This window comes from Uloborus diversus, chromosome 2 (assembly GCF_026930045.1).
Source record: "Uloborus diversus isolate 005 chromosome 2, Udiv.v.3.1, whole genome shotgun sequence".
Taxonomy (NCBI): Eukaryota; Metazoa; Arthropoda; class Arachnida; order Araneae; family Uloboridae; genus Uloborus; species Uloborus diversus.
In genome coordinates this window covers 74507195-74530299 of record NC_072732.1, presented here as the reverse complement: position 1 = coordinate 74530299, position 23105 = coordinate 74507195, and the positions used below count along the sequence as shown (strand labels likewise).

At 32.0% G+C, this 23105-nt stretch overlaps 1 protein-coding gene across 1 annotated transcript in view; it reads left to right on the top strand.

The window, feature by feature from the left end:
• The first annotated feature begins 273 nt into the window (after nucleotides 1–273).
• LOC129216368 (uncharacterized) overlaps nucleotides 274–23105 on the top strand; it is a 100147-nt gene continuing 77315 nt past the window's right edge. The window contains exons 1-5 of the mRNA XM_054850582.1: nucleotides 274–324; nucleotides 757–805; nucleotides 5375–5457; nucleotides 9418–9657; nucleotides 15926–16000. Of these exons, the coding sequence (XP_054706557.1) occupies nucleotides 274–324; nucleotides 757–805; nucleotides 5375–5457; nucleotides 9418–9657; nucleotides 15926–16000 (498 nt within the window). The remainder of the gene's footprint in view (nucleotides 325–756; nucleotides 806–5374; nucleotides 5458–9417; nucleotides 9658–15925; nucleotides 16001–23105) is intronic.

Sequence of the window (23105 nt, the reverse complement as noted above, 5' to 3'; positions counted from 1 at the left end):
TAGTCACAACGTTACAAATCTGGAGCCCAAATATTCTGAATTTGGTTTCTGAAAATTGATTTTAAGCTCCTTATCTAGACAATAAGCATTAAATAGTGACATGAACAATTCTTAGTTCGTAATTTAGTTAACTTTTTCTATGTTTTCCAATGTTATATAGAAATTTAACAAAATATCTTTTAATTATTACATGGGTTCTGGCATGCAAAATTCATTTTAATATGATATGTGACCTTCTGGTGAAAAAAGTTGGGGCATCTTTGTTATATGTAAATGTGCTTGACCTTGAATCGAGCAAGCAGTCCTCAAGTTAATAAACTAACAGTGAGACACATATTTCAAATGAATTCAAAGCAAAAACAGTTTTTTATGATACAATTTTGAGTATGTAGATCTGGAAGAAGCGATGATCCTAAAAATATCCATCCCTTGACATTGCTTTGTTCATTGTCTTAAATTCAAATTGTTTCTTGTGATTGCGATTGGAGCCGTTTGTAAAAACAAGAAACCCAACAAGTAGGGTCTTATTGAGCAGTTCGTGATTGCAAAGGCCATGATTTGAATTTAAAAATGTTGAAATTCAAATTAATGTTGCTGCTAGATGTTGTGCTGCTGTATGTTTTTTTTAAATGGTGCAATGTTTTTTATGCAACATTTTTATACATTATAAAGTGTTTTAAAATGTCATTTTTTAATGGATGTGCTTTCTTTGATTTATGTACATGGAGATAAATTTTTTGCTTTCACACTTTTCAGGGGCAGACAAGGAGAAAAAAAGATGAAAATGCTACTGATAATGAAAATGGTAATTTTTATATACTTAATTGGTTTTTGAAAAAAAAAAAGTTTATTTTCTTTATTTGAATTTTTTAATTACCATTAATTTACCATTTGAATTTCGTTTAAACCATAATTTAGTTCAAATGTCTTGGAAAAAGTCAGCAAAATTAAAAGATTAAAAAAAAAAAGAACATTAATATTTTAAAGATTTATTAAGTTTTCCTCTGAAATTGAGGTAAGGCAATTCCATCAATATGCCAACTTGAACTTCAAAATTAACAAAATACCAGAGTTTCTTCTAGGGTCCTATTTTTCTCAAAATGCAAAAATATTATCTTAATTATGAAAGTAAAGTAAAGCATTTTCGTTTTTTTGCTGAAAATAAAAAGTAAATTAATAATAAAAAAAGAAACACTGCGTGATCCAAGATAGGAAGCAAGCATGACAATAGTCAATGTTACCTTTTTAAAGTTTAAAAGATGTTTAAATTACTATTAAGGCTAAACAATGCCTCATAGTCTCAATGGACATTACTGTCAGCCCCGCTTGGTCGGGGTAATACGAATACCCCGCTTATACAAATAAAACCTCTTGGAACCGAATATTTTCCTCATTGACGCAATTTTTAAAGATCCCTGCTTAATCAAATAATTTCCCTGGATAATTGAATAATATTAATCAGCTTCAGCAAATATTTTTGTTGAGAAAATTTTTGAATAAATTCAAAAAGAAATTAAGTAAGAACAGTTATTGTCGTTGAAAGCGAGAAAAAACATTTCATATTCCATCAAAACATTTCCACTGTTCTTTTAAATTTCTTTTGCATCTGTCATTACAAATACACATTTTAGACGATGAGAAATTGATAAAATATTAAATGTAAGGTACGGTAGACGAGGAGGGGAAAAAGGGAGTCGGAAAAGTGTTCCCAAGAGACCTTGAGCAAGCAATTCCCTATTATGGAATTTTTCAAAAAATAACGTACTGAAAAACAGTGCCAAAACAAAGATTTCATAACTCAAGTTGTAGGTTACCAGGGGTCTGGCCAGAGCAAATTTGGGTCCGTTAACGGACCCTTCACAAAAATCCGATCAACCAAAACGGACCCTTCACAAAATTCTGGTAAACAAAAACGGATCTTTCACAAATTGTTTATTAAAAGAGCAAATCTCAAATTAAAAATAATACAGCATATTTAAAGTTAAATTAGAGGAATCAACTTATACAAAATCAGCTAATTTCGCAAAAGAAAAAAAATTCGGCACTCTTGTGATGCTCCTGCAAGCCATAAATAACTACTACCCGCCAAATAAATATAATGCCTGTTATTGGTTTCTTTGAAAGAAATTAACAGCTGAAAGTCAGTTTGGTTTATAATTTTGCTTGTTTGTTTTATGCAAGCTGTGTTGTTGTAAACTTCTTTGGAAAAGCGTGCAACATTCTCTGAATAGGCGTAGTAAGCACTTTTCCTCCCCCCCCTCATGATTTAATCATCAATAATATACAGCGAAAATGAATTTAGAACTGCAAAGGATAGTTTGGGTGGGACGGATGTGATCGCTTCAGATAGGGTTACAAAATGTAAACTTATCGCCACTTAGTGTCTGGTGGTGCGATGTTAAACTGTTATTTTGGGAGAAAGTTATATGGGTTTGGTTTTTCGATACTTAAAAGGATAATTAACTTTAAATAAACTTTTATTTACTGTTATTTTTTTCTATAGATGTCTACATTTTGAAAAACGCAATCTTTTTACATCCAATAGAGAATCATATTTTATTCTTTTTTTCAAGCTAACTTCACTTTATTAGGATGCAAAGAAATGAAAAGTCTCTTTATTTTTGTAACAAAGCTTATTTCAAGTTTTTAAAGGGGAATTCCATTTTCTTTTATGAGTCAATAATTAAAATGCTGAATCGATGGTTTATTTTTTTTTATTTATTTATTTATTTATTTTTGCTTCAACTCTGTCCAGTTATTAATGATATGTTTATCATAGGACTCTAAAATGCAATTCAAAAGTAATTTTATCAAAAATATTTATTTTACAAGCCGTTTTTATACTTTTGATTCCTTCACTTTGAGGATTGCAATCTCTTTGCATCCGCTGTGGAAATCTGATTTTTTGAATTTTCGATGTTTAGTACGCTTAGTTAAGAGGTAAACAAATAAAATATTTTTTTATTTTTGTGAAAATCACGGAGTTTATAAGGTTTGAACGAAACTCTGTGCTCTTAAGCAGTGTCTTGGGTTAAAAAGTTAAATGCTGAACCCCTGCCTATTTTTTTTCTTACAGTTATTTTAAATACTATACAAAAAACATTTCTAGTATAATTTAACATGATGTAGAATAGTAGATAAATATTGATACTTGAGGGGTTCCCATCTCCCAGGGAGCGATGCCTCCCCCCTCTCTTCAAATACTAGAAAAACACTCAAGAATGATATTCTCAACAGAAAAGAGAGAAAACACTCAACTTTAAGTGTCAATGATGCAGTTTCCACCATCTCAAGAGTCGAAACTTTCGTTTTTACAAGAAATTTTTTTTTTTTAAATTATTTGATTTTTCACAAAAATAATTGATTTTTCACAAAATTATTTTATTTTTCACAAAAAACGGACCCTGTGAAAAATCCTGGACAGACCCCTGGTTACTTTTCATAATTTCTATACTTCCTACTTGTAATGTATTACTAATTATTGAACTATTTTGTTGTTTATTTAGCTTATTTCAAAATCTTTTTAGCAATAACATGAATTATTTCCTTTATATAGCTCTATCAGTTTATTATTAGTATTACGTTTTAAGACAAATGTTGTCAATTTAGAAAGGTACATAAGAATTCCCCCCTTGATCAATTAACCGCCGATATTTGATTAAGAGGGGCCGACAGTATGTCCCTCTTAAGTGTGTTATTGGGAGGAGGGGGCTTGCAACGTCTTGAAAATCAAGCATGTGTTTCCTTAATGGTAAGCATAATCCAAGATTTTTTATTTTACATTTAATAAAAACAGCTACTATTTTTACTTATTTATAGATATTATAAAGGAAACTTGAATTTAATTTTCAACTGGAGATTAAGCACACTAAGGCCTTTAGAGAGATAAACAACATGTAACCTTTCAGCATTTTGCTAAAACTTTTCCCACAATCATACATTTCATGCTAAAGAACTTTTGAACTCAGCTTAAACCCTGCAAAATATTTAACTTTATCTATCATTTGAAAACATGAACTATATATTTTCACTCTCCCCCGAGCTTGTGCAGGAGGGCGCCGTGCCCAACTTGCCATTTGATTCTTAGAACGTGCCCAACTTGTCATTTTATCAGTAAAACGGCTCCCTGATTGCCTTTTTGTTCATGAACTGGCACCTTTTCGATTTAAGATTCGTACTAGGAAAAGGAAGGGAGCCAGTGTCCTCTCCCCCTTTTTTTCTTCAATATCTATCTTCTAAGAGAAAATAGGAAATATCCGTCCCTCCCCCTCTCCTCCCGTCTTGGATTGCCATTGAGCTGACTGTGAGGAAAGCATGCCTTATATTATCAGTTACCACAAGGGATAAAAAGTGACCTAGGCATTGTAGAGACTAAACAATGTTCTTCCAAAAGCCTTTCACGTTGGGAACACTACTGATTAGCCACTGCTGAATTCCAGAAATCACTTCCGTACTAATTACCTCATTTCTTGCATCCTCTTTTATTCAATAGTAGGGTCCTGTTTACACTAATTTTCAGTGAAAAATACTGGCTGTCATCCTTCCTCCTTATCACTTCATGACAAGGAAAGTGTTTCTTTGTCCAATTGACATGTGTTTTAATTTAAAGTAATTCATGAATGTTTAGAGGTTTTTAATGTTGCGGCAGTACGACATTTGAACCCTGGTAAACAGTATACGACTATATCCACTAATGCTTTGAAGCGATAACATGCCTTTTAGTTTCAAGGAAATGCCCTTTTTTAAAAAACAGCACCCTGCCCTTTTTTAATCCTAGGGTAAGCTCTGTATTTTAGTATACTGTGCTGAAATTGAATGTTAAATTATAGCTCAAGCCGCAACAGAGGTCCGTTCCCTTTCTGGAATCTTTTTGTGATAATTTGGTATGTCGTAACTAACGTTTATCCAAAAATCATCTATTAACTACAGGGCCCGATGCAGGCTGTACTAAACTAATGTGATAAAATCCATCTGCTGATTTTTTTTGTTAGATGGTTTTTTAGGGGTATTTTTCTTTTTGGTGATCTTTATAGTATTTGGGAGAGACTATAAAACTGCTCTTGGGAGATGAGTGCTACTGTGTGAATGATGATTGTCAAAATTTTTAGTCTGGAAACATTAAGGTGTCCTTATCTAGTTTTTACAGAAACTTTCAATGAAATGGCGTTTCTTAACATCCAAATTTTTAGCTTTTAACGAACATTGCTTGTAGAAGGTGGTTTCATTTTATAGTTTGCACTAATTCTGTTGCTTGTAATAATAAAATTCTGAATTAATTTTCATCGTGAGATATCAATTACTTCTCTAATAATAAATTTGTTTGTACCATGTATGAATTGCTTTTTAAATTGTTTTGAATTTTCATTTTAACTAGAGAAAAGAAAACGATCAGTGTCAAAAGAAGAACAGGGTTCTGGAGCAAGAAGATCTACAAAGAAGACCAAAGATGGCAGAGTGGTAAATGTGCTCTTATTATACTTTCTGTTTAAATCATTGGTTCCCAAGCCTTTTCACATTGTAACCCCCCCCCCCCTTTTTTTTTTGGGAATGAAACAGCCAGCAATTCCAAGTGTGTACGAAATAAAATGCTTGACAGGGTTCATACGCGACCTTACAAGTCCTTACTTTTATATTTTGCTTTATAAGTGTTTAAATGTCCTTCTTTTAATGACCCAAGTCCTTATAAGTCCTTATTTTTACTCTACCATTATTTTTAAAAAATCGGACAGGGTTCACATTTACAGTGCTACTTTACGCAAATTCGCAGGATGGGGACGCAACTTCCGTGAAAATTTGGGTATTGAGGACCCAGAAAACCTAAAAGATAAGAACCAGAAAAAAAAATGGGAAAAGTGCTGAATATCTATAGTAATTGCTTTTAAGCTTCAATGACCAGGAGAACCAACAGAAAGGAATTAAAATGACTTAATCTTTTTACCAGCTATTCAAAGGTACCCCTATTGTTGACTAGTCAATGGAGTTTTAGTGATAAGACTAGAGTTTACAGTGATCTCCTGGGCAGAGCTCAAGGAGCAAACTATTGCAGTATAAAAAGCCCATTGTACTATTTTCTAAGAATAAGCTCAACTTTTATCTTGGGGGGGAATTCCTGAAAACAGCAATAAAGAATGGTTTCAATGCAACTTTCAGAATCAATACAAGACAACTGTACAGTAAAAGAATATCTATTTTGCATTCATGTAATTACTTTTGAAAATCATTATTTGGCATCTGCAATTAAAGAATGGGAGAAAAAAATGGGGAATATTTTCGGGATAATGCTAACTTCACATATTTTTCTTGTTAAATTGCTTACAAATACTTGAAATTTATACGAAAGCACTTTAACCTTGTTGCAAACGAGAAATTTTCACACCGATGTGAGAGAATTGTTTCGTTTTTGCAATCGCGAATTTTGCGTTGGGTTCATTTGCGTGTGATTTCTTTCTTCTATTCTATGTAATTGCCAATGATAATTTATAATTCATGGTAGATTGGGGGGGGGGGGGGGGTCCGTGTTTTTACCTAGAAAAAATTCTAGGAAAACAAAGGTTAAGGGTCTTTCTGCTTATCAATCAGAGGCACTTGTTTAGTATGGTGAAATATAACCTATATATAAAAGTAAATTTTAAGTGTTATAATCTCATTGTAACTGACCAAATAGTTTCTCACATAACTAAGTCTTGCAAGTGTATTATTTGAAAATAATTTTACAATGATAATCAGAAAAAATAATGGCAAAATTAATCAATGACTAGTGATTTAAAAAAGTTATGAAAAATACTAAATGTTTATTTTATAATTTTTTTCAGTCACTATGTACTCGTAGATAGTTTTTCCCCCCAAGTATAAATATTTTTATATTATTTATTTATACAGTAAGATTTTCTGTTTAAAATTTATGGGACTCATTTTTTCCACCAAAGGACCCAAATCTGTTTCATTAATGGGTCCCTGGGACCCAGGTTACATATAGTTGAGCACGAAAACTGTCAGATTATTGTTTTTCTAATAGAGCACTTTCGGCTCCCATCATCACCCAAACTGTGAAGGGCAAGCAGCAGTATTTTAATGAATTTCCTTTCCCTTAGCGACCCCCTGAGCTGCAGGGCAAGATTACAGTTGCTGGTATAAAATCAAGTGGTTGCAAGTGTTTTATTTCCACTATGCGGCAGCTTTAATCCCACACCTCGTTTGGGAAACTCTTGCAGAATAGTGGGAGGGGGAGAATACTGCCCCATCTCACCTCTTGTTCTAGGAATCCATATCCATCAGCGCAACTGCCAAATCCAATACGTTTAGTCTACCTTAAACAACAGCCGAGAAACCATGTTTGACTGTAGTGGGTTTGGTTTTGAGAGTTTTTTACTCGGGCTCGGGCGGGCTCGGATTTTGACACAAGACTATGTCCCCGGGCTCGGGCTTCCAAAAATGAGCCCGAACTCATCTCTTATGCATACCTTTGAAAAATTCTTGCTATATTGAGATTTTTGTTTATGAATATTAGATTTGAACTTAATAAATGTTGTTTAATAAATAATTAGCACATTCGATAGGATTATGACTTGCACAGCCAGATTTATAAGAATAATTTAAGGCTAATTTGAATGAGAACATTCGTGATGCATACAAGGCTGCCACTGGCGACTAAAAAAGAAACTATTTGGAAAATTTTGCAACTATGATAACTATTTTAGTCTAAATTAAGACAAAAACAACTATTTTGTAAAAATTGCTATTTCAGTTAAAAAGCAACTAAAATGTAAAAAAACATAATAGATGAAAAAAAAAATGGAAATGAAAAAAAAAAAATTCAGCTTAAAATCATCAAATAGGCTAGCATGGCCTTATTTACCATCAAGCATAAGTAAAACAGTCTTGTACCTTTACTTCCTGGTATGGAAATGAGTAGTTTTAATTTCACAAACAAATGCCTTAATTTCATTTCAAAAAGTGCTGGTTCGATAGCAAAGCAAAGTTTAAGGGGTGACAAAGGGACTTTTTTAGGCATTTTTGGTTACTCTCTATTCTGGAACTTCTGGCAACTCTGCCATTTTTCTCTGCCTGATGTTCTCTGCAGCTGCAATATTCTGACAATGTTATTTAGTAAACATAGAGCATTTTGCCTTTTTATTATTAATTTTTTGCATTTTTCTGTAAATGTAACTGAGATATGTAAACATAAAAAAGCTTATGATTGTTTTATCTGCAAAAGTGATAGTGAATTTAACAACACTGTTAAGCGTTTGTTTGTGATTCAAAAACTTGATGTGCCATATAAAATACTACAGTGTGTTATCAATACTTCTGTAATATCTAACCTGTTTCAGTTTTGTAAGTACATTTAAACCATATTTACAATGAAAAGTTTTGGGGGATAAATTGTTAAATTTTTTCAACAACATGGCTACAATAACCATTGTAGCACCCATATATGAGTGCTAATATTTTAACCTTCCTTGTGTTATTTAATAAAACTTACACCATTCAGTATTATTTTCATTTCACTGAATCTAAATAAAACTTTAATGTGTAAATATAAATAAAAGCTTTTGATTGCTTTGTGTGCGTAAGTGACTGAATTTAATAACACTGTTTAGTGATTTTTTTTTTTTTTAATTTAAAAGTCTGTTGTACATTATAAAATAACTAATGCAAGTTGGCAATGCTTTAAAACAGAAAAGTGTTTAACTGCAATTGACATAGGGTTGACAACAGATGGTTTCTTAACAGATTATTATTTAATGGGTATACAAAATAGTAAGCAGGCTAAGTTACTTCATCTAAGACAGAAAAGTGGTCGATTAGTACTTAAAGGACTTTTTTTCCAACTTTTATGTTTTGCAACACTGCAAAAAGTAACTACCCGCTGTAATGTTTTCATTGTTTTATACATATCTCTAATATATGTATAAGTTTCACGTTATTTTCGTGGAAATAAGATTGGTAGGAAACCATGTCGGAAACCACATTTGTGTGTAACTGAAGAGAGTTCTGCTTGTCCAAGTGATCCTGCTTATATACCATCTAGTTGAGAAACGTCTTTTCATCAAAGTATGCAGCATTACTTTTAATACTATTAAAAAAAATAAGGGGAGATTATTTTACATACTATTTTCCTTATTTGGCAACTATTTTTCATTTAAGAAGCTACTGAAAGGATTACTTTGGGGACCAAACTCAGTGACAGCCCGGTACATATCAAATTCTTTGAATACCTATTGCCAATATTTTTACAAATTTTACTTTTCAAGGCATTTAAAGTAGTTACTTCAGCTATTTTTTTTGTTTTAAAGTAGAGTAGATATTTTTTAATGATTTAGATTTTAAGAGAGCAGTTCTTTTCATTTCACTATGATATGTTTATTAAAATTTTGTATTGTATGTGCAATTTCTTACATAAACTTTTCTTAACAGGTAGATACCTTTTGCTGGAAATGTCACAAACAAGGATATGATAAAATATGTTCAACTTGTCCCAGAGTTTACCATAATACCTGCTTAATTAAAGCTGGTAAATTCACTGAACAAGATGTTTGTCCTGAATGCCAATTACCAAGTGTGGATGGGACAAAGCCTTCTGAAGGTTTAACTGCAGATATGATGGACAAAGTATTAGTGTGTCTAATACGACGGCTATTGCCTGCCACAACATCAGTAAGGCATTATGTATTTTTCTAGTAAAGTAATAACATTGCATAAAGTGCTTTTTAATTTTGTTTTCCATTTATGTAGGATGAACTGCCAGTAATTTGCCAAATTTCAACAACTTCTATTTAATTTTCACAATAAAGTCATATAATTTTTTCTATGTGTATTATTTTTCTGTTTACTATAATTGAAATTATTATCAATAATAGTTAGAGGAAATTCTGTTAGTAATTTACCCCTTATGTTCAGTAAATGACCAGTGTTTGGGGTTTCAGTTCTTTTGTGTCTTGTGAACACAGTCAATTCTGGATAGTTTGAATCTAAAGGGACCAACGAAAAACTTTGACTTATCAGAAATTCGACTTACCGTTAGTTTCGGTTTTTGACATTTTAATATTAAAAGCCATTGATATTTTAATTAATATGTACACATAACAGGCAAAATTAAATAACTTAAAAGTTTTTCACCCTGTTTGCAGTTTCTCTTAGAAGAGTTCTAAAGATGAAGTTGTGTCTGGTCTTGAACTTCTCCAGCCATCCAGCACTGGCTTCTTAATTTTCTATGTTCAGTAACATAGCAAAATTTGTTGCTTCCTCACACAGCGAAGACCTACTATAGGAAAGGCATGGTCTTGATTTCAATATTAATGAAACCACTTTTGAAGAGCTAATTCTATTTCAGGAAAGGTGCACATCTTCATTCATTTCAAATTCGGATTCATCGATTCATACCACTTTTGAAGATTCTCTTTTTCTTTTAATATTGTTGACAGAGTATGGATTTATTCTATATTTCAATGCAATATCTTTCTTTTTGGATTCCTTTTAGTGTCATAAATAAGATTTATTTTATTTTCTAAATCAAATGTTTTTAGCTTTCGCTTAGACATTTTTAATAGTAAAAAAAACTCTCTCTTCTGAACTTATCAGCAAATGATCGATACATCTTAACTTAGGTCAGCCTTTGAATAAAGGTACAATCAGTTGACTTGACAGCTTGAAAGCAGATTCGTGATCCAGCAACATGTTTTAAGTGTACAGTACAACAAAAGAAAACAAGCTATACTCATTTCCACACGTGTAACTTCTTTATAGCACGTTAGCTCAACAGGTGTTTTCCTTGATTTAGAGGTCTAATGGGCAGGAATTGAAAGTGGATGAATTTTCTCTAATAGTCTCTTGAATTTTATATTTTCTTTTTTTTTTTTTTTTTTTGGTCTTTTGAAATAAATTTCAAGTCATCTTTGAAAAAACTTCAAGTTAAAGGAAGTTAACTTCAAGATATTGAGCATAATTAGCATTAAATCAAAGACAAAGGGATCGGGACTTGATAAAAACTTTGAGTTATAGTAATATTCAAGTTATGGCGAATTGACTGTATTTTAATATTTTTTACAATTGGCAGTTGTTTTGACAAAAACTACCTTAGATTAGCCTATTTTATGCTTCATTTTTTAATTAAACATAACTTGATTTTTGGAAACATGGCAACAATTAACACATACGTATAAAAGTCCTACCTGTGCTGATTTCAATCCTTTTGCATCTTGTTTAATAAGAGGAAGTTTTTTTGACCTGTGTATTTAATTTTAATTTTAATAACTAATTTTTGCTTTTTGTTTATATACATATTTTTTAATGTTTGCAATTAATATGCATCATGATCAATAGAGCTATGTATGCAACAAGGTAATTTCTTTTTTTTTGGGGGGGGGGATGGAGGGGAGATTGTCTTTCATAATTTTAAAGTCTAATTCAAATATTCAAAAGACTATACAGTACAACCTCAATATCTGGAATCCCTCGGGACAAAAAAATTTGGGATATCGAGTTTCTGAGTTATTAAGATTGTGAAAAAATTACACGAGTCACTCTCACAATTGCACACACATCCACTATATACATTTATATATATAACTATGGGACCACGTTGAATTACGATTAACAATTATTCAACATTTTACTTCATGCAAAATTTACTTACTTCTCTGTTTCGATGTAACAGTATCTAGTATTCAAATTTTAACTGGCTCCGAGATATTGTTATTAGTTATTGTTCAGTTGCATTGTTAGCTGCTTCTGAATAAGCAGACCTCTGAACTTTCATTTTTTAACAATTTCTTAAATCATAGTTTTTCTTATTAACCTGATGGTTTTTTATAATTGAATCGATTATTGCAGAAAGGGCATAGGTCTAATTTTTTTCAAAATTGAGTTAGCTGTAGTTTTCCCATATTTGTATGTAGAGACATCGACTGGTGTAGCAGGGGAATCGATCTTTGTACAACAAAGCACTTTATTTTGGGGTCACATTTTTCATTTAGTGCAGAAAGGGCATAAGCCCCATTCTTATGCCCTTTCTGAACTAAATGCAAGGGAAGAAGTAGTAAGACGCAACGGTAAGATCATAGAAGAACTAGATTTTTTGATGTAATGAAGTTAAAACAAATAACTCCTTTGACTTAGCATAATTTTGGTAATGGCAGGTTTGTCAGTTCAGGGGTTAAAGGGGATTTGAAATCGTGGAATCGGAATAAAATTTGCTAATTCCTCAGGAGTTTTATTAACATCACTATAGGAACTATGAAAAAACTATGCTTTCAGTGTGATACACACTGGTCAAAATAAGAACACTGCAGGACACTTTTATTAGAAATAACACTGAAGAAATTTAACAAGATTACTTACGACTTTCTTCTGAGAGGACATTCGTTTGTCTGGGGATTATGGAACAGCAATACGAATGTTAAACAGATATGACAGATTATAACCATGTGAAATTCAGTCTCTTATTAAAGGGAAATCCTGAAATTACATCAAGATTCACTGTCAAATCTGTTGAAAACAATAAAATCTGTAACTGCTAAAACAGGTGCCCTTCATTTTTTAAGAGGACTTATCTCTCAAATTGAGATTTTGGAAAAAGATTCTACTGGGTGACAAATGTTTTCAATTATCAACATTCATGTTTAAATATTCGATAGAACATCAAAGAAACGGTTTCAGTCTAGCATTTTATAGACAGTTTTCGAGAGAATATTGCAAAGTAATGCTTGTCGGCTGAACTACCTTTGCCAATATTGAATATAAAAGGAAAAATTTCATATTGTTGGAAGAAATAACAAATATCAAGTTGATTATTCATTTCAATTTGAACATAGTCATACTAATATGTACATCGAACTTGGAACACAAAACTAGACAAGAGAAGGATAGAAAAAAAGATTTCCAAGGGGGATGCATTTGATGAATATGAGTATGAATATAGTTTTATACTCATGTAAAACTTTTGCTTTTTATCTCAGTTTGTTAGTTTTTGTATTTTCTGAGCAATCACGATTGCTTATTGATTTCATTTGACCATTTGACTGTTTTTGGCATCCTATCATTTTATTTTCCCGCCAGCACCCTCTGCAACATCACTGTCGACCGGCTCCTCACGATGCTGCTCCTTTAGCGAAAACCGTCTCCAGGTTGCGTCAATATCCTACACTTACACGCATACATACACGCACGTACACACAAACACATACACCTACAGACACAAACACATACACAAACCCATACACACCAGTGTTCGCGCTCAATTATCCGTAACTTGGGTCCCTAGGACCCATTAATGAAATAGATTTGGGTCCTTTGGCGGAAAAAATGAGTCCCTTAAATTTTAAACAGAAAATCTTAGCACATAATTGAATAATATACAACTATTTATACTTAGGGAAAAGAAACTATCCACATAGTTATTTGAAAAAGGTATGAAATAAACTAAATTGGTTAATTTTGCCCTTTTTTCTGTGATTATCATATGTTCAAATAATACACTTGCAAGATTTAGTTATTTGAGAAACTATTTAGTCAGTTACAATGAGGTAAACTCAAAATTTACTTTAAAGTTGGATTTTACCATGGAATAAAAAATAAATGCCTTTGATTGATCAAGCAGAAAGCACTCCCTTAACCTTTGCTTTCATGAACATTTTTCTAGGTGAAAAAAAGCAAACAGCCCCCCCCCCCTCCATCAATTATCAATGGCAATTTCATAGAAATGGAAAAAAATCGCAAGCGAATTAATCCAACGCAAAAATCGCGATCGCAAAAACGAAACATTTTCTCACATGAGTATGAAAATTGCTCATTTGCAATCTTAAATTAGAAAATTTGACTTCATTTTGACTCTTTTAAAATATCTGTGTTGGCTTTGGTGCTACTTTAAAAATTTTGCCATTTTCAAAATGGCGCGATCGATTAATACGTGACTTTTGCAAGTCCAAATAAAAATAGCCCCTCAGAAATAGGTGAATTACTAGAAAATGAACAAGGTTAAAGTGCTTTTGTATAAAATTCATATTCATAAGTAATTTAACAAGAAAAATGTTAAGTTCAGAACTTTGTGTTTTGCGCGATCGGGAAAATGTTCGCCATTTTTTTTTCACCCATCCTTTTATTGAGGATGCAAGATAATAATTTTCAAAAGTAATTCTGGTTAGGTGAATGCAAAATAGATAAGCTTTTACTACTCAGTTGTCCTGTATCAATCCTGAAGATTGCATTGAAACCACTCTTACTTTTGATCTTTATTGTTGTTTTCAGGAATTTCCCCAAGGTAAAAGTTGAGGGAGAACTTATTCTTAGAATACAGTACAATGGGCTATTTATGAACTTGCAATATTTTGCTCCTTGAGCTCTGCCCAGGAGGTCACTGTAAGCTCCAGTCTTATCACTAAAATTCCATTGACTGGTCAACAGTAGGGGTGTGTTTGAATAGCTGATAAAGAGATAGGGTCATTTTAATCCATTTCTGTTGATTCTCCTGGTCATTGAAGCTTAAAAGCATTCACTAGATAGATCTTCAGCATTTTCCACAATTTTTTTCTGGTTTTTATCTTTTGGGTGTTCTGGGTCCCTAGGACCTGAATTTTCGCGGAAGTTGCGTCCCTTTCCCGCGAATTTGCGTAAAAAACCCGCTATAGCGCGTAAACGCGAACCCTGCACACGCATACATACAGACAGCTACACATACACACACAACTACCCACACAATCATGCCTGCACACAGACACAAACACATATGCCTACACACACATACACATTCCCCCCCCCCACACGCAAACACTCATATACACTACACACACACTCATACCTGTACACAGACATAAACACACATGCGTACACACATATGCATACCCCCTACACACAAACACACATACCCCCCACACGCCTACATACACACACACTCGTGATTGCGAAAAACATAATTTTGAATTCAAGAGGTCAAAATTCAAATTTTTTTTTTTTTTTTTTTCATTTTTTTACACCAAACTTTATTATTTCACTAAAACAAGACGAGAGAAAGAGGAAAATACACAATGTATTTTCTTAAGTTAATGAATTTATGAAGATGAACTTTACTTATTATTTTTGTCTCTTTGGTTGGACTTATGCCCTTTCTGAAATAATCAATTGAAAGTGTAAGGAAAAAGATTTTGAATTGAACAGCAATTTCAATTTTGTTTTTTCATCTGAAAACTTTAAAATTCTAAGTTTATCTTTAACCTATAAACCCCACATTCAAAAACTTTTCCTTCCCCATCTTGTAAGAGTGCAGAATGATAAGGAATGCAATTTCTGCTTTTGTTAGAAAACTAACAAAAAATCCTCCTATCTTCAAAATTTAAACCATGTTCCAAACAAATGCACAAACAATCTAAACTCTGGGTAAAACTCTGAGATAAAAATTATCTCCCCCCCCTCATTTCCACACTTTCCTATTATCTGGCATTAATCCTCTATTCTCAAAATTTCTAAGAAAAGGAATAAAAAAAATTCCAGCAATGGTCTCTGGAACTGGTTTTACAACAAAGTTTGGCTAGGAAAATCAATAGTTGAAGCTAACTTCTGTGCAAAAATTTCGACACATCAAGGTTTTTGAAAGTAACTACGGAAAAAACACAGGAGATTCGAGGTATCAAGGTTTGACTGCATTTGCTTCCAAATTATACACTTTCATCATAATGTTTTCCTTCTTCTTATATGAGTATTTTCAATCTTGAAATACAGCTCAGTGAATCTGAACCTGCACAATTATTGTCTTAACATACTTAATAACTTAAAAAAGTAAAAGCATGCTTAAGTTTACATTAAGTCTATAAGTCTATTTTTCACTTTAGTAGTATTTACAAATATTTTGGCTGCTTTAAAATTTATATAAAGTTTTGATTAATTATTTTGTTTTATTTTTGACTGAGCTGATTTTTGTGTTTTATTCTTATAGAAATCATTTGGTATTAATACTCAGTCAAAGGGGAGATTCAGCAAGCTGAATGACAAAGTACCTACAAAGCTGCCAGTAAGTTTGCTTTTTTCAATATATTCTTTTTTTTAAATTTTTGTATATTAAGTGTATATTTAGTATAAATTTTTCAAACTTGAATGTAGCTCACGCAGTTAAAACTTTTTAAAATTAAATTGGTCATATTCAGCAACTGTTCAAGTTCTAATTAATAATTGCTTACTGCTTCGTGTTACTTATTGCGAGATCTAAAGCAGGTTACTGCCTATTTTGGAGGGGGGAAAAGGGTGGGAGGGGGCTTTTTTGGCTTTGAAAGAAGATCAAAGTCACAGCTCTGAAAATGAAACAATGTTATTTGCAACTTTTACTGAAGATTCTTGGGTCATTCCATATCAAATCAACCAATAAAAAATTTTGAAGGTCAATGTTTTGGATTGTCATGATTTTTTGACTGTTTATCATACTTACCTTCAGGATGAAAAAGCTGAAGTTTTGAATTTTTTCAACAATTCTTTCTTTGCAAAGTTATGCGTTTTTTAAATATTGAAGGAATCCTAAATTTTGCATTTGATTAAAATCTTAAGAGAGCTGTTATTAGAGTACTATTTGACTTAGAAGTCTACAATTGGTGCTGTTTTGTTCATTCCTTTATGAGGTTTTCAAAAATATAGAACAAAGCCTAGTTGCTAAAAAAAATTTAATTTTTTTAATAAAAAAGTTATTTTTTAATTTAAAAATTCAAAATTGAAATTTTTAATTTTCTTGAAAAAAAAAATGTTACTTAGTTTTTTGTCAATTCAAAATTTCAAGATGGCATTCTTTTGGTATCATGGAAAAAAAAATATTTCCTCTTTCAACAGCTGCTTTAATTCTAGTTGTAAAAAACACCTTATCTGTTAAAGAGTAATTCAAGTATAAACCATAGCTATTGCATGAAAAAACAAGTACTTAGCAATTACAAGCATTTACAACAACAAGTACAAGCAATTTTTTTTTGGTAAAAAATTTACAATTGAAAAAATAATTAAATTTGAAATTTTTTATTTAAAAAAATAATTTACTGAAGCACTATTTTAGTAGAAAATTTACTGTGCTCTTATCCAATATATATATTATACATACACAGGGTTATTTGGTTTAAACCAAAATGCTGTTTTTTTGTGCAGCCCCCCTCCCCCCCAAATGTTTTCATTTTATTGTAAAATATAAAATTCAATTCATGCAAAGTTACCAGCAAAGCTTTAGAGATAAAGACCAGATTTAAAAAAAAAATGCAAAACTATTATTTTTTTAATGTGCTGTAAGTATTCCAATTCCCTCCCCTCCTCATGTTTCCAATTAATGCAACTTAGGCACATAAATGCACAAAGCAGACAAACTAAGTTTTTAAAAATTACATGGAGCAAAACCCAACTAGATCACTGTCATTATTCCCCCTCCCCCCTCTTTTACATTTAAAAATAGCCCCAAAAGCATATTTCAGCCAAAACTTCATCTTACTACTTAATTTGCTTGTTTGGTTACTTAAAATTTATAGAGATACATCATGCATCACGGATTGTTAGTGTATATGAACTTTAACTCTAAATAATTTCTAAACAATGAGAAAAAAAAAAAAAAAACTAAAGCCCAAGAGTACTTTGAAGGCTTAAATGGCTCTAACACCCTCACACTTGTCGGCATTACTATGCTTCATCAACAATACAATCAGAACAAGGGAAAAAAAGAAGCCTCAAATTTTGAAGCATAAAATATGCATGAAACTCTGTGCGCTTAAAAGTAAAATTTAATGCCAGTCCAGAGGCGTAGGAACTTTTTAAAAGTAGAGGGAGCTGGGTCACATCTTTTCTCCGATGAAATTAGCTTTGGTGCTCATGCCCCCCCTCCTCATCTCTCTCTCTCTCTCTCTTTCTTTCCCAGAAATTTTTTAAATCATATTTAATACATACATTGTATATGGAGGAAATAAGATGAGAAAAGTAGGGGTTTGGTCAATATTCGCTGATAAGCACGTAGAGATAGGGGGTCCGGGGAAATTTTTTGAAATTCCAGTTCTTAAACGTAGTTTTAGCCGATATTTAGTATCGTTAAGGGGAGAAAAGGTTCGAGTATCCTCCTTGAAAATTTTTTAAATTGTGATGTCTTAAAAATGCGATTATATACCATAGTTGCTGACGTTAGTGAAAACGTTATGACTTCAGGGATTGTCCTCGAACGATTTTTTGAATCGATTTACATCTCTTTCCGAATATTTCGGAAGGAGGAATTATTTTTTTCTGAATTTGAAGTTCCATAAACGCGTATACAATTTTCACTGATGTTATGAGAAGAAGGATGGGGGGAGGGGGGAGTATGTTTAGGGCTTTCCTCTGAAAAATTTTCAAAGAGCGTCTGCAATGAAGTTATCAGTAGAGGTTCAGAGATTCCTTCCCCTTCAATTTTTTGAAATTGTAGTCTAAAAAAATCGATTGTGGATCATATTTGTGAACTTTAAGAGCCCTAGCAATTTTTTGAAATTGAATCCCCAAAAGCGGAATATTTGATCTCCCATGTTGCTGGAGGGGCATTCATCAGGGACTCTCTTCCGGAAACTTTCGAAAAATCGAGCCCTGAAAACAAATTTGAGGCACTCTGTAATAATTTTGAAGGAAAGGAGGGCTTCGGCAGCGTAAGCATTTAGAAGCTTTTCTTTTTTTCTGAGAACTAGAAAAAAGGGAATTGATGAAAAAGTTTGTTCTGTATTATATTGCTCAGGTAAATTTGGTTATTTTAGTAAAAGTACTTGATAGAGTACTTAATATTGTTGGAGCTTTTTTTTTTTTTTTTTTTTGCAGTAGTAAATAAAAAGTAACAATTCTATTCTAGCATCTATCTGTAAGTGACAAAAAAAAAAAAAAAAAATCTTAATTTTGAGAAAGCAAAAAAACAGGAATATTAAATATAACTTCGTAAAGTATATGTTAAAAAATTTTCATTTCAATAAATTCGCACCTTTTAAAAATGGTAGCTGTTTTTACAATTATTGAAAGACTTTAATGAATATTCTAATGAATATTTCACCGATTTTGATTAATATGATTTTTTTTGTTCTAGTAGTACCTTTAGTATTCTATGAATAATATTTATCTTTGCAGTTTTATAACTTCATATAAAAATATATCTATCCCTGATGGTTTAAAATAGAACAAAATAATGGATACAAAGTTTTTTTCTTTAATTTTCACCTTGGGATGATATACGCTCCCAAAAGTAATTTCTGGGTATGCTACTGATTCAAGTTGTTTCTTTTGACAACTTTTATCATCTAAAATAACAAATTTAAGTTTTCTAGAGCTCTAAAAAATTGTTCAAGCTCTCTACCTGGCACCAGACTACTTTCGGTTTCGACAAATCATCAAACAGTGATCATTTCTCGACCTAGTCGTACGTTTTGATGGAAGCATAAATTTTAAAACTCAAAACATATGTTCACAATTCCTCGAAAATTAGTTAAGGACTATTTGTTGTTACATTACTAAACTTTTGGGAAATCTCTAAAGAATTTTTTGTGAAGAAATGAAAATGATAAAAGAGAGAAAGAAATTATGTGTAGAAAAAGCAAAATAAATTTGTTTGTAAATGGGGCTCCCCCTCCCCCTCCCTACAGGGGTGAGCACAAGGGCGAGAAGGGACACATGTTGGTCCAGATCAAGGGCACCCATATGGGGACTAATGCCAGTCCCCCCCCCCCCCGTAGAAATAAGCACTTCCTTGCTTTTAGTTCTTTTTTCTTTGCAAAAATGTAAAACCATTTCTACCCCACCCGTTAATGAATAAGTTATTAAAAATGTCAAATTTTAATAACTCTAATCTGTACTCCCAGCTAAAAAAATCTGCAGAAAATCTTTTAAAAAAATCTGCAGAAAATTTAAGCATATTTGGAACATGCTTTCTAAAGAAAATCTGCAGATTTTATCTGTAGATTTTTTGCAGAAAGCGTGTTCCAAATATGCTCAAATTTTCTGCAGATTTTTTCTGCGGATTTTTTTCTGCAGATTTTGTGAAGAAAGCATGTTTCAAATATACTTAAATATTCTGCAGAAAATCTGTAGATAAACTGCAAAAAATGTACCCAGCAAATTAAAAATAGTAGATAACAATTAATAACAAATGAAATTAATGCAATAAAAATCCGAAAACATTTTTAATTTTAAGTTTCGACATTTCTTTAATAAAAATGAGTAAATTCACTGCAGAGTGGTGTTTTATGTTCGTTTAACAAAACATATAATTAAAACTTGAACTACGCATCCAAAATGAAATTTTAAATTTTATTGAATTGAAGCTTATGCAAATTGAAATAATTGAACCAAATTTGTCACAAAAATACATCGCTATGATTGTAAAATTAGTATAAAGTTTCAAGACGAAATAATAAATAGAACAATTTGTAAAAATTAAAAATTTCGAAAAATTCCTCCAAATCGACCACGTGGTGGAAAGTAATTAAGTTAATTAGGCTGGTTATTATTGAGACATCGTAACACATTATTTTTTATTAATAAATATTGACAACGTAAATGTTCGCTCAAAATTTTATGTCAATCGGTGAAAAAGAAAAAATTTCAAAAATTAAGAACCTCCGATTAGGTATAACATTTCAAACTAACCCTAATATACTATACACTTATTAAATAAAAGTTAATTTAATCAAATAATAATTGGTGAATATTAAAGTGTCTTACCTTTTTGTGAACCGTGGCATGAATCCAATGTGTTTTCATGGGTTTCCAATGATGGAACTTAAAATTTCCCTAATTATTTGTTTCCGTGACGGAGCAAAAAAACAATACGCGTCACCTGGTCGAGGGGTAATCTACTCTCGTAGCCTTGTGCTTGTGGCACCTGAATATTGCGGGACGGAGCGAGGCCTCCGTGGACGGTAAGAGGCTTGGCGTTCGGTGCGTTTGTACTCGAACGGCGCGCCGTTCGAGAACATTATTTCAAGTCATATTTGTTCTTATTTAATTTCAATTTCCTAATTTTTCTCCAAGTGAGACAAATTTGACTCTGTTCTAATCCGTATCCTTCTTGAAAATGACATTTTCGAAAGCCCTTTCAAACCATGTAATAACTTGCGTTATTCAATATCGTTTTGTTTTCAAAAAAAAAATGATGTATTGTAATTTCACTTTTATTTGGTTTGATAATTAAATGATATTAATTTTGTTTGATTAATACAATAAACAGACATTTTTTATTTGGTAAATGTTTCAAACGTGTTGAAATGCTTTTAAATTTCAATTTAAGTTATCAAAATATAAATCAAAGTTCTTGGGGGAAAAGTTTAAGTAATTTATTACTGATTTTAATAAGAGAAACAAAGAAATGTGCTTAATTTTCTAAAAACTGAAAAAAATATATAAAAAAATTTAAAGTGTGAAAAACTTTTATGCTGTAATAAAACTTTAAGAAATAATTTGAATTGAAATACAGATTTCTTTCTGGTGACCATAAAATATCTACAAACGTGCGAACTATTTAGAGAAAACTGTAAGATAATTTTTTGTGTAGATTTTCTGTAGATCTAATTGAAGAAAATTTGCAGATTTTTTTTACCTTTAAAAAATCTGCAGAATATTAAAAGAAGACTAAAAAGAAAACTTTTTTGTGTGGATTTTCTGCAGATTATTTTGAAGACAAAAAGCAGATTTTGCTTGTCGTTTAAAAATCTGCAGAAATCTTGAAAAATACTTCAAAAAAAATTTTTTTTCTGCAGATTTTCTGAAGATTATTTTTAGCTGTGCTGAAATTGGTTTCTATGGGGAAAATATCCCGCTAAACCATTTGAAAATATCTGAGCCCCCCCCCCCCTCCCTTCTTAAAATATTGTACATGGGCACTCATGGCCCAGATCCATCTTGAAGTGGGCACGAAATTATAAAAATGAGGGGCGAAATATATGTAGAGACATAGGGGTAAACAATATGGAGGGGGGGCGTAATGTCATTTGTGACAGGTTTTAAAAATCGTAAGTTCATTTTAATCAACCAGTTCCATATTATTCATATTTAAATGCTGAACTGACTCACTATTATCTTCTTTCTGTGATCGCGCAACATAAGAACGACATGCAAAACTAGTAAGAATGTGAACCGAATTGCGATGCTGCTCCCGAAAGACGAGCTCAAGGTGGGGAGGGCGGAAACACTCCCTATGGATATTGGTACTGATTTTCGCAAGTCGCGGGCAGAGCCCACTTTACTGCCAGGACCAGCTCTTCTATGATTCTGCTTTACTGCAGCCAACAGGATAACTTTTCTTAAAATATTTTCTCTTTCTTTTGAGAATCGAGAAAAGTGTAAACAAAATGAGAAAAAGGGTGGAGGCGAACTCAAGTGCACTGATCACTCCGTTTGTCCCCTGCTTTTGGGTGAAAATTCCTAGAAAAGGCAGATCACATTTTTGAAATCGGATATGAGGAAGACAATGTGCGGCAAAAGACTGAAGCGCAAGAATTTTTCCGGGGGAGTTGAGCCGGTCTGAAATATTTCAGGGGGAGCTCAAGCTCCCCTAGCTCTCCTGGCTCCTACGCTACTGTGCCAGTCAAAAAAAAAGGAAAGAAGGAAAAAAATTAGTGTTGGAAAAGACTTTAGAACTTTTCCAACTCTTTTCGTTTGAGACTTTCACCAAAATATTTTTTAAATAGTTTAAAAAAGAAATTATTTTGCCAAATGTATGAAACCAGGAGAAATAATGTCTGCAATGAACCACATAATGATTTTCTTAAAACCTATTCTTCCTATTAGTATGAGTGTTGTCATTGATACCTAACGTAATTATTACATGATCTGCAACTTAATTTAGCCTTTAACAAAATATTTCTTCATCTTTTGGTTTTATGGTATTTAATATCTATCTGACTTGCAATTCATTTGTAGATACTGCAAAATCATTTCCATGTACACAAATTATGCTTAAGAATGAAAAAAATATTTCACAATTTTTCATTCCTGGTCAACTACAGTTAATCATGTCTTAATTCTGATAATTCTCAACTGCTTAAAAAATGAATGAATAAACTTTACAAATTACAAAATTAATAATAATACATAAAGTTACTCTGGGGTGCCGATCCCATTTCCCCCTCCACGTAATGAAGCCCCATTCACAGAGAACAAAA